Here is a 12,036-nt window from a genome sequence, read left to right as displayed (position 1 = left end):
GCATGTATCTGTTCAAGAGACAGGAATACAACCTTACCACAAGACTCTCAGAGACAATGACTCAGGAGCGAGACAACTAACCATGAAGCCCTGCACACAAGAGCTGTGGTTGAGGTAGGAGGAGGCCTGAGGTTCTTGGGTACCCCACAGGGCTGGAAGGACCCTAGAGACAGCTCTGCCTGGGTCTCAGAGGAGAGTAGGCCACTGGAGGGACAATAACTACACCCCACTGAGCACTCCTGGGACATGAGGGACCACAGCAGGAAGTGACCAAGAGAGAGGACCACCTAGTGGGCCAGGAGAGCCAGGAGCTAGAGACCTGGGTTTCCCTGAAGATGATGGAAACCCTGAAGGCTTCTGGACACGAGGAGGCAAAGGTCATTCTCCTGTCCAGGGGAATGGTTTGAACCCCTGACTGGGTGGCACCAAGACAGTGACTGATCCCTGAGAGCTCTCTTCAGAGGGGCAGTTGTGACATGGTGGCCTGGCTGACTTGTATGTGTCTTGTGCCCCTGCTTTCTGGAAAGAGGTGGGCTGGAGATGGGTGTGTCTTGGAGTCCTTACACGGCCAGCTTCATTGGTTTCTTGCCAGTTGACTCCTTAACTCTGGGTGATGCATGTCACCTCTTGCTTTTGAACCTGCTAGCTGGGTTCTTTAGCTTGATTTTCCAAGTTGCTATCTATCTGCCGTGCTCCTGTTGTAGACTTGCTGGCACGGCCTGGCCAGGCTCATCTCCACAAGCTCAGCAGATATTCATAGCTAAGGAAGGTAACGGCGTTGACAGGAAAGGCACGGGCACTATTGAGGGTCATGCCTTTGAAAAAGACCCGTATTCCTTCCTGCCGGAAGCTGCTTGCCATACAGTGCAGCATCCCCCGGTATTTTCTCCCCTTCAGCCCGTCCATCTGCATCCGGGACTTGATCACATCAAAAGGCGTGGCTGTGATCCAGGAGGCTATGCCAGCAAAGCCGCCAGCCACCAGTACTGTGGTTGAGCCTGGAGCAGAGGAAGCCAGGGTGGAGTCAGACTGGAACAGAGCATCTCCCCAGCCTTAGTTCCCTCCCTAGCCTGCTGGACCCCCACCCCACCCCACTTACTGGGATTCTGGCCTTCTGGTGTGTACTGGCGACATAGCCCTTCATAGGTGACAAAGTACATTCCCAACGTAGGGGTGTCCCTCAGCACTAGGGCCCAGGATCCTCTGAACAGTCCCTGGGGTCCCTCTTCTCTCAAGATGGAGGCTGCACAGTGCACAGGCCCCCGGTATCGGGGTTCAGAGCTCCCTATCTTCATCCTCGGCTCTGTCTGGTTTTGTAGACGGACTTTGATGAGGTCAAAAGGAGCCAGGCAGTAGGCCTGTGAAGAAAGACATGGAGGGGACTGGGTGGAGTTTAAGCTTGGGAAAATCTGCTTATAATCACAGTAGGGCAGAGGCTCCTGCTGCCAGCTCGTAGCCTCCCACGTACACGGCTGGGTTTGGCCAAGTATCTGGCTGCCGTTGAGAACAGACTGCCTCTCTTATTATCAGGCCTGAGAAGCTCCGCACCGGCCCCTCCTTCTAAGATAGTAGGCGCAGGTGCCCAAGGACAAGTGGGAGTGGGCTGGTTCCTGGGCTCCCTGATTCCAGGGAGGAGCCCATGTTTGCAGTGGCTGGGGCTCCATGAGGGTTCATTCTGTAAGCAAAACAGTGAGGAGCTGACTGCACGTACTGGCTTTGTGGGAGCCTAGGCAGTTTGGATGCTCACTTTGCTAGACCTGGATGGAGGTGGGTGGTCCTTGGACTTCCCATGTGGCAGGGAACCCTGATAGCTCTATGGGCTGGCTGACAAGGGAGGGGAACTTGATTGGGGGAGGGGGAGGGAAATGGGAGGCGGTGTCAGGGAAGAGACAGAAATCTTTAATAAATAAATAAACAGGAAAAAAAAGAAAATCAAAACCAAAACATACACACACACAAAAAAAAAAAAACAAACAGTGAGGAGCTGATGCTGCAGGTGAGGGTCACCTCGTTGGCATTTTTCTAAAACAGACCCAACATCAGAGACTCCCCCTCTTCCGTAGCACACCTCTCTAAGGCCACAAAGCAGCCCTCCCTGCCTTTGACCAAAAAGGCCCTAGAGCCCTTAGCCAGGACACAGACCTGGAGTAGACTGGACTGGGCTGGGAAGATGTGGAGAGAAGGAGGTCACCATACTGACGAGGTGTCAGGGGTGTAGCTGTTAAGCAGCTAGCTGGCCAGGGAGACACATGCCTTCAACCTCAGCATTTCAGGAAGAAGAAACAGAGGCAGGCAGATCTCTGTAAGCTAAAGCCCAGCCTGGTCTATACAGTAAATTCCAGGCCAGCAAGAGCTACACAGTGAGTTCCTGTCTCCAGACAAATAAGAGAAGCTACTGAAGCTCAGGGGAGGTTCTAGCTGGCTGTGCTGGGCTCATACCTGTGACCCCAGAGGCTTCAGTGAGGACTACAAGAGTTCAAGACTAGCCTGGTCTGCATAGTGAGTTCCAGGTTGGTGTGGGCTACAGCACAATGAAACTCAGTCAATAGCGAGTCAAAAACGAGTCACAGGGCTGGAGAGATGGGACTCGGCGGTTAAAAGCACTGGCTACTCCTCCAGAGGATGTAGAGTCAGTTCCCAGAACCCACATGCGGCTCTGTGTGACCATCTGTAACTCCACTTGCAGGGGATCCAACACTGCTCGGTAGGCACCAGGGCTGTACATGGCACACATGCATGCACGCAGGCAAGAACATCCGTACACATAAGAGATTTAAAAACATTCATTTAAAAAAAACTAGCCGGGCGATGGTGGCGCACGCCTTTAATCCCAGCACTCGGGAGGCAGAGGCAGGCGGATCTCTGTGAGTTTGAGACCAGCCTGGTCTACAGAGCTAGTTCCAGTACAGGCTCCAAAGCCACAGAGAAACCCTGTCTCGAAAAAAAAAAAAAAAAAAAAAAAAATAAAAAAACAAAAAAAAACAACTAACCAGCGCTGGAGAGGAGACTCGGTGGGTAAGAGTGTATACTGTCTGCCCAGAGGACCTGAGTCTGCATCCTGAGTCCATATAGGGCAGCCCCTAACTGCCTGTAACTTCAGCTCCAGGGAATCATATACCTTCTTCGAGCTTCCACGGGCAGAATTTTTTTTAAATATTTATTTGTTTATTTATTTACTATGCATGCAATATTCTGTCTGTGTGCATGCCTGAAGAAGGCACCAGACCTCTTTACAGATGGTTGTGAGCCACCATGTGGTTGCTGGGAATTGAACTCAGGACCTTTGGAAGTCTTGACAATGCTCTTAACCACTGAGCCATCTCTCCAGCCCCCAGAATTTAAGTTTGATATTAGGACTAAAGTCTTTTTTAAAAATCAAAGAACACCATTTGCGGTGTCACGGAGGTGTAGGCAGGGTCCTAGCGGGAACTGACTTGCCCCGGCTGTGTGTTTGCTGTCTGACTAGAAGCAAATGAGCTCTGTGTTCAGCTCTAGACCTGGTTGGTATTAGAGAGACTAGTGGTGGGCTTTAGCAGGGATGGGGCACACTGCACGCTTCTGCCTCCGTGGAAGGTGGAGGCCCTTTGTAAGCTGGGGCTGAGGCTCCTCCCTCAACTGGCCTGTCAACTAGGCTGAGCCGAGCCCTCAGCGGGGTGGGCTCCTGACCTGGAGCTCCAGAGATGACACAGGGACTCTTGGGGGGTGTGACCCATAGAACCTAAAGGGTTATTAGCCAGTGAGGCTTCAACAAGGCCACAAGCAATATTTGTGCCACCAGAAGCTGTCAGCACGTGCCCCTTCCTCCCACTTCCTCACTGGTACATAACTGGCTTCGAAACCCTGTTGACAGATGTCCCAGGAAACGCTGGCTTCTAGCAGGTTCCTAGACCAAGTCACCACTTATGGTCCTAACAGTCCCTGGTTCTGCTTTTCAGAGAGATGAGGAGAAAGTGATTGAGAAGTAGTACCTGGCTGGGCCTAAGTCAGGCCACTTTATCAAGGGACTTTGATCTTGTACTGTTTTTGAGGGGTACAGGCCTCCAGGCTTTAGAAATATATGGACACATATCTGTATAATAAGGAACATAAAGCCTTGTTTGGTGGCATGTAACACTAATTCCAGAGTCTGGGGAAGAGGCTAAGGGACTGTTATAAATTGGAGGATAGTCTAATCTACAGAGTGAATTACAGGCCCACTAGGGCTACATAGCAAGACCCTGTTTCAAGAACACTAAACTAGAGGGGGTTGAGAGATGGTTCCATGGTTAAGAAAACTCACTGCTCTTGCAAAGGCCTAGGGCTCAGTTCCCAGGACCCACATGGTAGCTCACAACTATCTGTAGTTACTTTTGTTCAAGGAGATTCAACACCTTTTGTGGGCCTCTGCAGGCACTGCACACACATGGTGCTAATACATATATGTAAGCAAAGCACTCATACACATAAAAAATAAATAAATCATTTAAAAAATAAAAGGGTGCTGGGCAGTGGTGGTGCACGCCTTTAATCCTAGCACTTGGGAGGCAGAGGCAGGTGGATCTCTGTGAGTTCGAGACCAGCCTGGTCTACAAGAGCTAGTTCCAGGACAGGCTCCAAAACCACAGAGAAACCCTGTCTCGAAAAACCAAAAAAAATAAATAAGTAAGTAAATAAGTAAATAAATAAATAAAACAAAATAAAAGGGTGCCCAGGCGGTGGTGGCGCACACCGTTAATTCCAGCACCTGGGAGGCAGAAGCAGGTAGGATCTCAGTGAGTTCGAGGCCAGCCAGGTCTACAAAGTGAGTTCCTGGACAGCTATGACTATTACACAGAGAAACCCTGTTCTGAAAAACCAAACCGACCAAACAAATAAATAATAAAAAGATGAAGCCGGGCGGTGGTGGCGCACGCCTTTAATAATCCCAGCACTTGGGAGGCAGAGGCAGGTGGATCTCTGTGAGTTCGAGACCAGCCTGGTCTACAGAGCTAGTTCCAGGACAGGCTCCAAAACCACAGAGAAACCCTGTCTCGAAAAACAAAAAAACAACAAAAAAAAAAGATTCAAAAACCACAGAGAAACCCTGTCTCGAAAAACCAAAAAAAACAAACAAACAAAAAAAACAAACAAAAAAAAAGATGATGCCAGGGGTGGGGACAGTGCTTGCCTTTAATCCCAGCACTCAGGAGGCAGAGGCAGGTGGATCTCTGAGTTTGAGCCCAGCCTGGTCTCTGTACAGAGCGAGTACCCGAACAGCCAGGGCTGTTTGTTACATAGAGAAACCCTGTCTCAAAACAAAACTCACAAACAAACAAACAAGGAAAGGCGGTGGGGGAGGAGGGAGAAAGGAGCCAGGCGTCTCTGGGCCTCTTTAATCATTAACCCCTGCCTTGCACACCCCGGCTTCTTCCTCTCATCTTGCTCTCTGCCCCATGAAGTATCAGTGGCATCAGGGCAGGTACCCATTAGAAGGTTACCTAGGAGCCCATCTGGGCGTAGGCTTGAACTGGCACCTGTCCCTTTGTCCCTTTCTGCTCAGACACTCCCTTTAGCTCAGGTCCCCTCTAGGGCCTGGAAGCTCTTTTAGTCTCCATCCCCCCCCCCCCAAGAGAAGCCGTGCCAGTATGCTAAGAACAAAGACCAAAACAGACGATGATTGTGACACACACTGATTGGCTGAGGTCTGTGACCTGTGGCCTCAGGCCGGGCTCAGAGATTATGGCTATCCTTGTACTTCAGGCCAAAGCCTGGCTGAGCAGGTGGAATGGACTAGGACCACTTTAGGGTTACTTAAAGGGTAAAACTCAGCTCTGCTGGGGAATGACAGTTCCCCAGGGTCAAAGGTCACCATGCTGCATAGTCTCCTCACAACTCTAGGGCTAGGAGACCCTTCTGAAGGTAGACAAGCCTGAAAGAAGGCGTTGGTCACTTCTGCCTAGCATTGTCTTTGCCCTCCCCCACTCTCTGCTTTTTGTCCCCCTGATCTCTGTGACCTTCCACTTCCAAGCCTGCAGGCTGGCAAGGCACAACATGGCTAGGTCAATTAGCAGTGGCTACAAGTACCCCTTAGGAAGGCCTTATCAGGCACTGCTGGGAGTCCCGTGTGTGTGTGTGTGTGTGTGTGTGTGTGTGTGTGTGTGTGTGTGTGTAAGGCTCAGATCCATCACTGTGTCGCCTGAACGTGTGTACTCATACATGACCCTCACCTGCAGGACACCCCCAGTACAACCTGCTATGAAGATGTTTGTGTAGCTGGGTGGCTGGGCCCGCCGCTCCTGGTGGGAGGTGGCTGTGAGGGCCAGCAGGGTGTTGCTGTACACGCCAAACAGGACGGAGTTGACCAGGGCTACACTGGCAATGGGGAAGCTCATTCCTTTGAAGAAGCCCAGGACCTGCAGAGCAATATGATGGCATCGTAAGAGGCATGGTGGGCCTCCCTTGTCCCACTTCCTGTTCTGGCCAGGCCTCTGCTATCTGTACATTACTTCTGCTCAAGTCCTGTCCCAGGCAGACAGACCAGATGAAGGAGGCTGCGAGGACCTCACTCGGCTTTGGGGATGCTAAGTGACTGCCAGGCAGGAAACAGTCACTCCCACCCAGAAGAAGTAGACTACCTACCGACTCATGGCGGTAAGTCTTGAGTATGCAGTCCACGATGCCCCGGTATGTGTTCTGGGTCTGTAAGCGCACCTGGATGGAAAGTACTGGGTATATGAGGAAATGGGCAAGCCAGGGCTGCTCCCACAGCCACAGCCAGGTCGCCCACGCAATAGACGCTGGCAGACACACAAGTGAGCCAACCCAATTAGCTGGGCTCTTACCCAGGTTCCTGCCAGACCATGGGTTCCCTTGGTACCTCCGCTACACTTACCTTTATAGTGTCAAATGGGTGCCCCAGGACCAGCCCCACGGCTCCTGTGGTGACAAGAAGGTGCTGTGAATACTCAGCCTTAATGTGGGGGGGGGTGTTTCAGACCTGTCCAACTTAATGTGCCAGATTTGTTGATTCCCCATAGGAGCCCTAATCTTTTGGGAGGAGTGGATGGAGGGTGGGCTGTGGGGGAGGGAGGAAGCAGGAGGAGGGGCCGGAGGGAAAACTGGCTGGGATGTAAAATTAAAAGAAGGTGCGCTTATGAGTAAGAACTCTGTGCCAAATCTAAGAAGCAAGTCTCTACTGGAGGAAAGAGGGATCAGGTAGGAGCAGGAAGGCCGGGTATGCTTAGACACCCACAACCACATTCTTGGGGCTCCACTGAGATCCCAGCTGCCCTGCCCTACCCCACCCCACCACACCTGATATTGGGCCACCAAAGAGCTGGGAAATAGGTGGCAGACCCTTGACCTCACCTGAGGCCCACACACACACAATAGGGAAGAACCATCTGTAATACTGTCCTCTAGGTCGCGAGCCCTTTGGGGTAACATATCAGACATTTACATTACATTCCTAACAGTAACAGAATTACAGTTATGAAGTAGCAACAATAGTAATTTTAAGGTTGGGGGTCGGAGCGTGAGGGAGGTCGAAAGCCGCTGCCCTAGAGGAGTGGTTGCCATTTCCAACTGTGTGAGCTGTACTCTGCCTTCCTCTCAGAGTTCTGTGGCCTTGGATGAGAACAGGCCCTGCTGGCCCCTTCCTCTGGCCTTCTACCTGTCTTACCAGTGCAGAGCAGGGTGGGGGGTGGGGGGGCCTAGAGTCCTGCCGGCCCCAGGGGAGAAAGCCACCCACAATCTAGTCGTCTTCTCCACAAAAAAATGCTGTTTCTGGGGCCTGGGGTGCAGCACCAGGAGCACATCCATGGTGTCCTTTCTCAAGGCGGAGGAGTGCCACCCATTGCCAGGTGGGGCAGATTTCCAAAGGGGAAGTCAGGACAGCCGGTGAGATCAAAGGTGAATGTGTTCTGGGTCCCTTACACTGGTCTGGGAGAAGGGGCTTGGGGGAGGTTCCCTGGTTGTCAGGTCCTTAGTGATCTCTGGCAGCATGGCCTTGGGATGCAGAAGCAGTTTCTCCTGCCTTCTTTCCCTTCTGCTGCCTTGGCTATTCCCAGAAGGCTCTGGAAACAGCTAGCTACTGGGTGCTCCAAGGGAACAACTCCTCTTGACAACCCTTCCTCCCCACCACCCACCCTGAAGGGTGAGAAGATAGAAAGAAGGTCTCACCAGAGATCCAGCCAGCCACAAACTCCTCCACAGGCATTGTGTAGGCTCGGGTGGGAACTGCTGCTCCGGGCCGGGCCGCAGAGAAGCAGAGAAGACTGTTGCAAGTGGAATCCCCACCCCCTTTCCGAACCCGATAACCTCCCACTAATGTTTAACCCTGGCTGGAGGGTGAGAAGTGGCCCAGTGCCCAGACCTCAGACAACCATTAGCAAGAGGGAGCCAACTTCAGTGACCCTGAGCTTGGAAGAGACCAGCAAGTATGGAATCTGTAGGGCCAGGTTGACAGAGCAAGCTTGAGTCCTGTCCCTGGACAGTGACAACCTTGCTGTGTGACACTGAGGCCTAGCTTGGTGAGCCTCTGCAAGGCTGGCTGCCTTATTGAGTAAGGAGCAAGGCCCTGCCTGAGCAGCCTATCCAGAGCAAATTCTCATTCATCCCCGGAGCGCAAGCCTCACCTACCCTAACCAGCTGAGAAGCTATGTGAAGTCAGACAGTGTCCACCAGGTGGCAGTCCCAGGCTACCTAGGACATCCTGCCTGAGCCTAGGGCAGGATGAGAACAATCCGAAAAAGAGAGGCCCCTGCCCCCAGAAGTGACTCACCAGGCCCTGAAGCCTGTTTGTCCGCTCTCTCCAGAGTTGTTTACAGCCGTGAGTCAGAACCGCAGCCTCCTCTACCCCAGGGGGAAGAACAATGGGCTTTTGACTGGGCAAAGACCAGAGCTACACTGCGTCAAAACCAAAATTCTGCTCTCCTGCCCTCTGGCCCCTGCTGTCAGCTGATGGAGCAGGGAGGCCTTCACCAGATGCCAGAGGCTAGATTTTTTTTTTAACTTTCTTGCCTCTAAACTGCAACAAACAAATTTCCTTTCTTTAAAAATTAAAAAGAAAGTGGCTAAATCGCTTCTGTGCCGACCCAGCCCTCACAGTACCGCCCTTCTCTGACCTCATGTCCTGCTTCCTGCTTTGCTGAACAGGCTCTCAGCCTCGAGGCCCTAAAGCCGACTTGGCTTCATCTTCCTGGACATCCTCTCTCTGGACTTTAAGCTGCGGCTGAAACATCACCTCAGGGAGCACCCCCAGCCATCTCGTGGACAATTGTAATCGCCCTGAAGTCTGCACCCCTCCCTCCCAGCGTCTTCCTCGCCTTTCTCCTGGTGCTTGTCATGGACCTGTCACATGCAGCTTGCAGGTTGTCCGTGTAGTCAAGGACCTGTGGCAGCTTTATCCACTGACATGCTTAATGGATTAGAGAGTGTGGCAGAGTAACACGATAAATGCTAATGGGTGATGAACGGATGAACAGTGGCCAGAAGAATGAAAGGTGCAAGGCCATCGGCGGAAAAGTGGACAGAGACAGTGTGATGCTGTACACAATGGAGTTTTAAGGCGTAAAGAACAATAAAATGACATCATTTGCAAGAACTAGAGATCGTAATGAGAAACAAAACAAGCCGACCGCAGAGAGACCATTGTCACATTTTCCTTCATATGCAGAATCTAAAATTAAAAATAGGCCAGGCAGTGCTAGTGCACACCTTTAATCCCAGCACTCGGGAGGCAGAGGCCGGCAGATCTCTGTGAGTTCGAGGCCAGCTTGGTTTACAGAGTAAGTTCCAGGACAGCCAGGGCAACACAGAGAAACCCTGTTTCAAAAAACAAAACAAACCTTACAATGTTTAAGATTTATCTGATGTGTATGAGTGTTTTCCTACATGTATGTGTTTGTGCCACGTATTTGCCTCGTACCTGTGGAGATTACAAGAAGACATAAGATTCCCTGGAGCTGGTATTAAGGTTGGTCATGGGCTAACATGTGGGTGCTGAGACTCAAACCCAGGACCTCTGCAAGAGCAGTAAATGCTGAGTTTGAGGCCAGCCTGGTGTTCAAAGAGAGTTCCAAGACAGCCACAACCACACAGAAGAAAAAAAAGCGGTAAATGCTTTTGCTTGTACCATTTCTCCAGCCTCAGTATTCATTCATCCATTTATTTATTTATCTGTTTTTTGTTTTTTTGTTTTTTTGGGGTTTTTTTGAGACAGGGTTTCTCTGTAGCTTTGGAGTCTGTTCTGGAACTAGCTCTTGTAGACCAGGCTGGCCTCGAACTCACAGAGATTCACCTGCCTCTGCCTCCCGAGTGCTGGGATTAAAGGCATGCTCCACCACTGCCCGCTCATTTATTTGCTTTTATGTGTGCATGTTTGTGTGCCTGAGTACACACATGTCCCACCTGTGTGCATGAGCCCTCAGAGGTCAGAAGAGGTCAAGTCTTCTGTTAGAGATGCAGTTTCAGGGGGCTGTGAGCTCCCACGTGTGGGCTTGAAGCAGAATCTGGGTCTTCTTCAAGAACAGCCAATGGGTTAACCAGCGTCATCCCTCGAGGCCCATTAAACAAAAACCGAATTAACTCTGTGTTTCCGAGACAAAGAGCAAGAGCGTGCACACTTGTACCACAGCGCCCATACAGAGGTCAAAGGACAGCTTTTAGGTTCACACCTTCCGCTCCGTTAAGCAGGTCTCTCTTGTTTCTGCTGCTGCAGCATGGTCCACCAGCTTCCAGGTGAGTCTCTTCCCTCCACCTGGCATCTGGCCATAGAAGGGTGTTGATACAGATGCCTGACATCACCTCAGCTCGGGTTGTCGGGAGTGCAATCAGCACTCAGGAAGCCATCTCCCCAGCTCCAGAATCTAGAATAATAGAATAAATGTGTGTACACATAACACACATGCACACGGGCCCATCCACACAGGACAGGAGACGATGGGGGAAGAAGTCCAGAAAGTGTGAGAGCAAGAGGCAGTAACGGAGCAGGGAAGAAAGACAAAATGTTCCACATTTTCTCTCACGTGTAGCTCAGGATTAGAGTGCTTGCTTCACAGGCAGGAGGCCCTGGGTTTAACCCACATCAACACATACACGCACACATACAGAGATACATACATGTGTGGGCGCGCGTACACACACACACACACACACACACACACACACACACACACAGAGTTTATTTTAAAGTACCCAGCACATAAATGGTAGCTACTAATCCTCTTGGTTCCAGTCACAGAACCCATAAGGCATATTCATGAGATACACAGGAAAGGGGTTGGCCCATGTCCTACATACGGTAGGTAAGTAGAGACTAAAGACCTTCCCCTTTCTGCCTACAGTGATTTGTGTCTCCTGGAGCAGTACTGTGGCCTTCTGTAATATTTATTGCTGTTATTTTGTGGGGTTTTTTTTGGGGGGGAGGGCAGTCTCATATGGCCCAGGCAGACTTTGGGCTAGCTATGTGGCCAAGTATGGCCTTGAACTCCTGCTGATCCTCCTGCCTCCACCATCCAAGTGTTAGGAACACAGGCCTTTGTCACCATGGTTAGCCTGCCTACTTTAGCTTTGTTTGGCTGGTTTTTGGTTTTTCTCTGTATAGCTCTTACCTGGAAATCAGACATCTGTCTGCCTCTGTCTCCCTCTGCTGGGATTAAAGGCTTATGTGCCATCAAGTTTGGCCCTAAATGAAAAGCTCAGTAAAACAAAAACAACACTGGAGATCAGCCAGGAGCTCACCCTGCTTCTCAGCAAGGAAACCAGGTGACGAGAACTCAAGTCCTGGTCCTGATCCTCACACCATTGTTGCCTCCGGAACAATCTCTGGTTCCTGTGACTCGAGTAGGGCCCACGGACTTGTTTTTCTCCATACATTCCAGTCCACAGACAGGCACGCGCGCACACGCGCTTGCACACACACACACACACACACACACACACACACACGCTGGTTCGTCAGACTTAGGGGCCAGGTGACTTTGCGTTTATCTCTTCGGGACCACCATGCCTCTAGCTCTTGGAGGTTATGGGTCTAAGACAGCCAGACTTATGTGACCGCACCCTCGAAGCACAGCA

At 51.2% G+C, this 12,036-nt stretch overlaps 1 protein-coding gene across 1 annotated transcript; it reads right to left on the bottom strand.

Moving 5' to 3' along the window:
• On the bottom strand, positions 1-8,655 carry Slc25a45 (solute carrier family 25 member 45). The gene is made up of 6 exons (XM_005351764.2): positions 8,140-8,655; positions 6,851-6,894; positions 6,598-6,669; positions 6,186-6,371; positions 1,100-1,358; positions 1-998 (listed from the first exon to the last, which is right to left on the bottom strand). The coding sequence occupies exons 1-6, from the start codon at positions 8,174-8,176 to the stop codon at positions 730-732; spliced, it is 867 nt and encodes a 288-aa protein (XP_005351821.1). The 5' UTR covers positions 8,177-8,655; the 3' UTR covers positions 1-729.
• Positions 8,656-12,036: the final 3,381 nt, after the last annotated feature.

The sequence above is a fragment of the Microtus ochrogaster genome, chromosome 8, assembly GCF_000317375.1.
Source record: "Microtus ochrogaster isolate Prairie Vole_2 chromosome 8, MicOch1.0, whole genome shotgun sequence".
NCBI lineage: Eukaryota > Metazoa > Chordata > Mammalia > Rodentia > Cricetidae > Microtus > Microtus ochrogaster.
Note: the sequence above shows the minus strand (reverse complement) of the source record. Positions and strands in the feature narration are given on the sequence as shown.

Bases quoted from the DNA above. Each gene is read 5' to 3' on its own strand.
- Slc25a45 (XM_005351764.2), bottom strand. From the start codon at position 8,176: ATGCCTGTGGAGGAGTTTGTGGCTGGCTGGATCTCTG. The intron at 6,895-8,139 runs GTGAGACCTTCT...TTGTCACCACAG, and splicing joins TGTGGCTGGCTGGATCTCTG to GAGCCGTGGGGCTGGTCCTG. The intron at 1,359-6,185 runs GTGAGGGTCATG...CTTTCTTCACAG, and splicing joins GTACTGGGGGTGTCCTGCAG to GCCTACTGCCTGGCTCCTTT.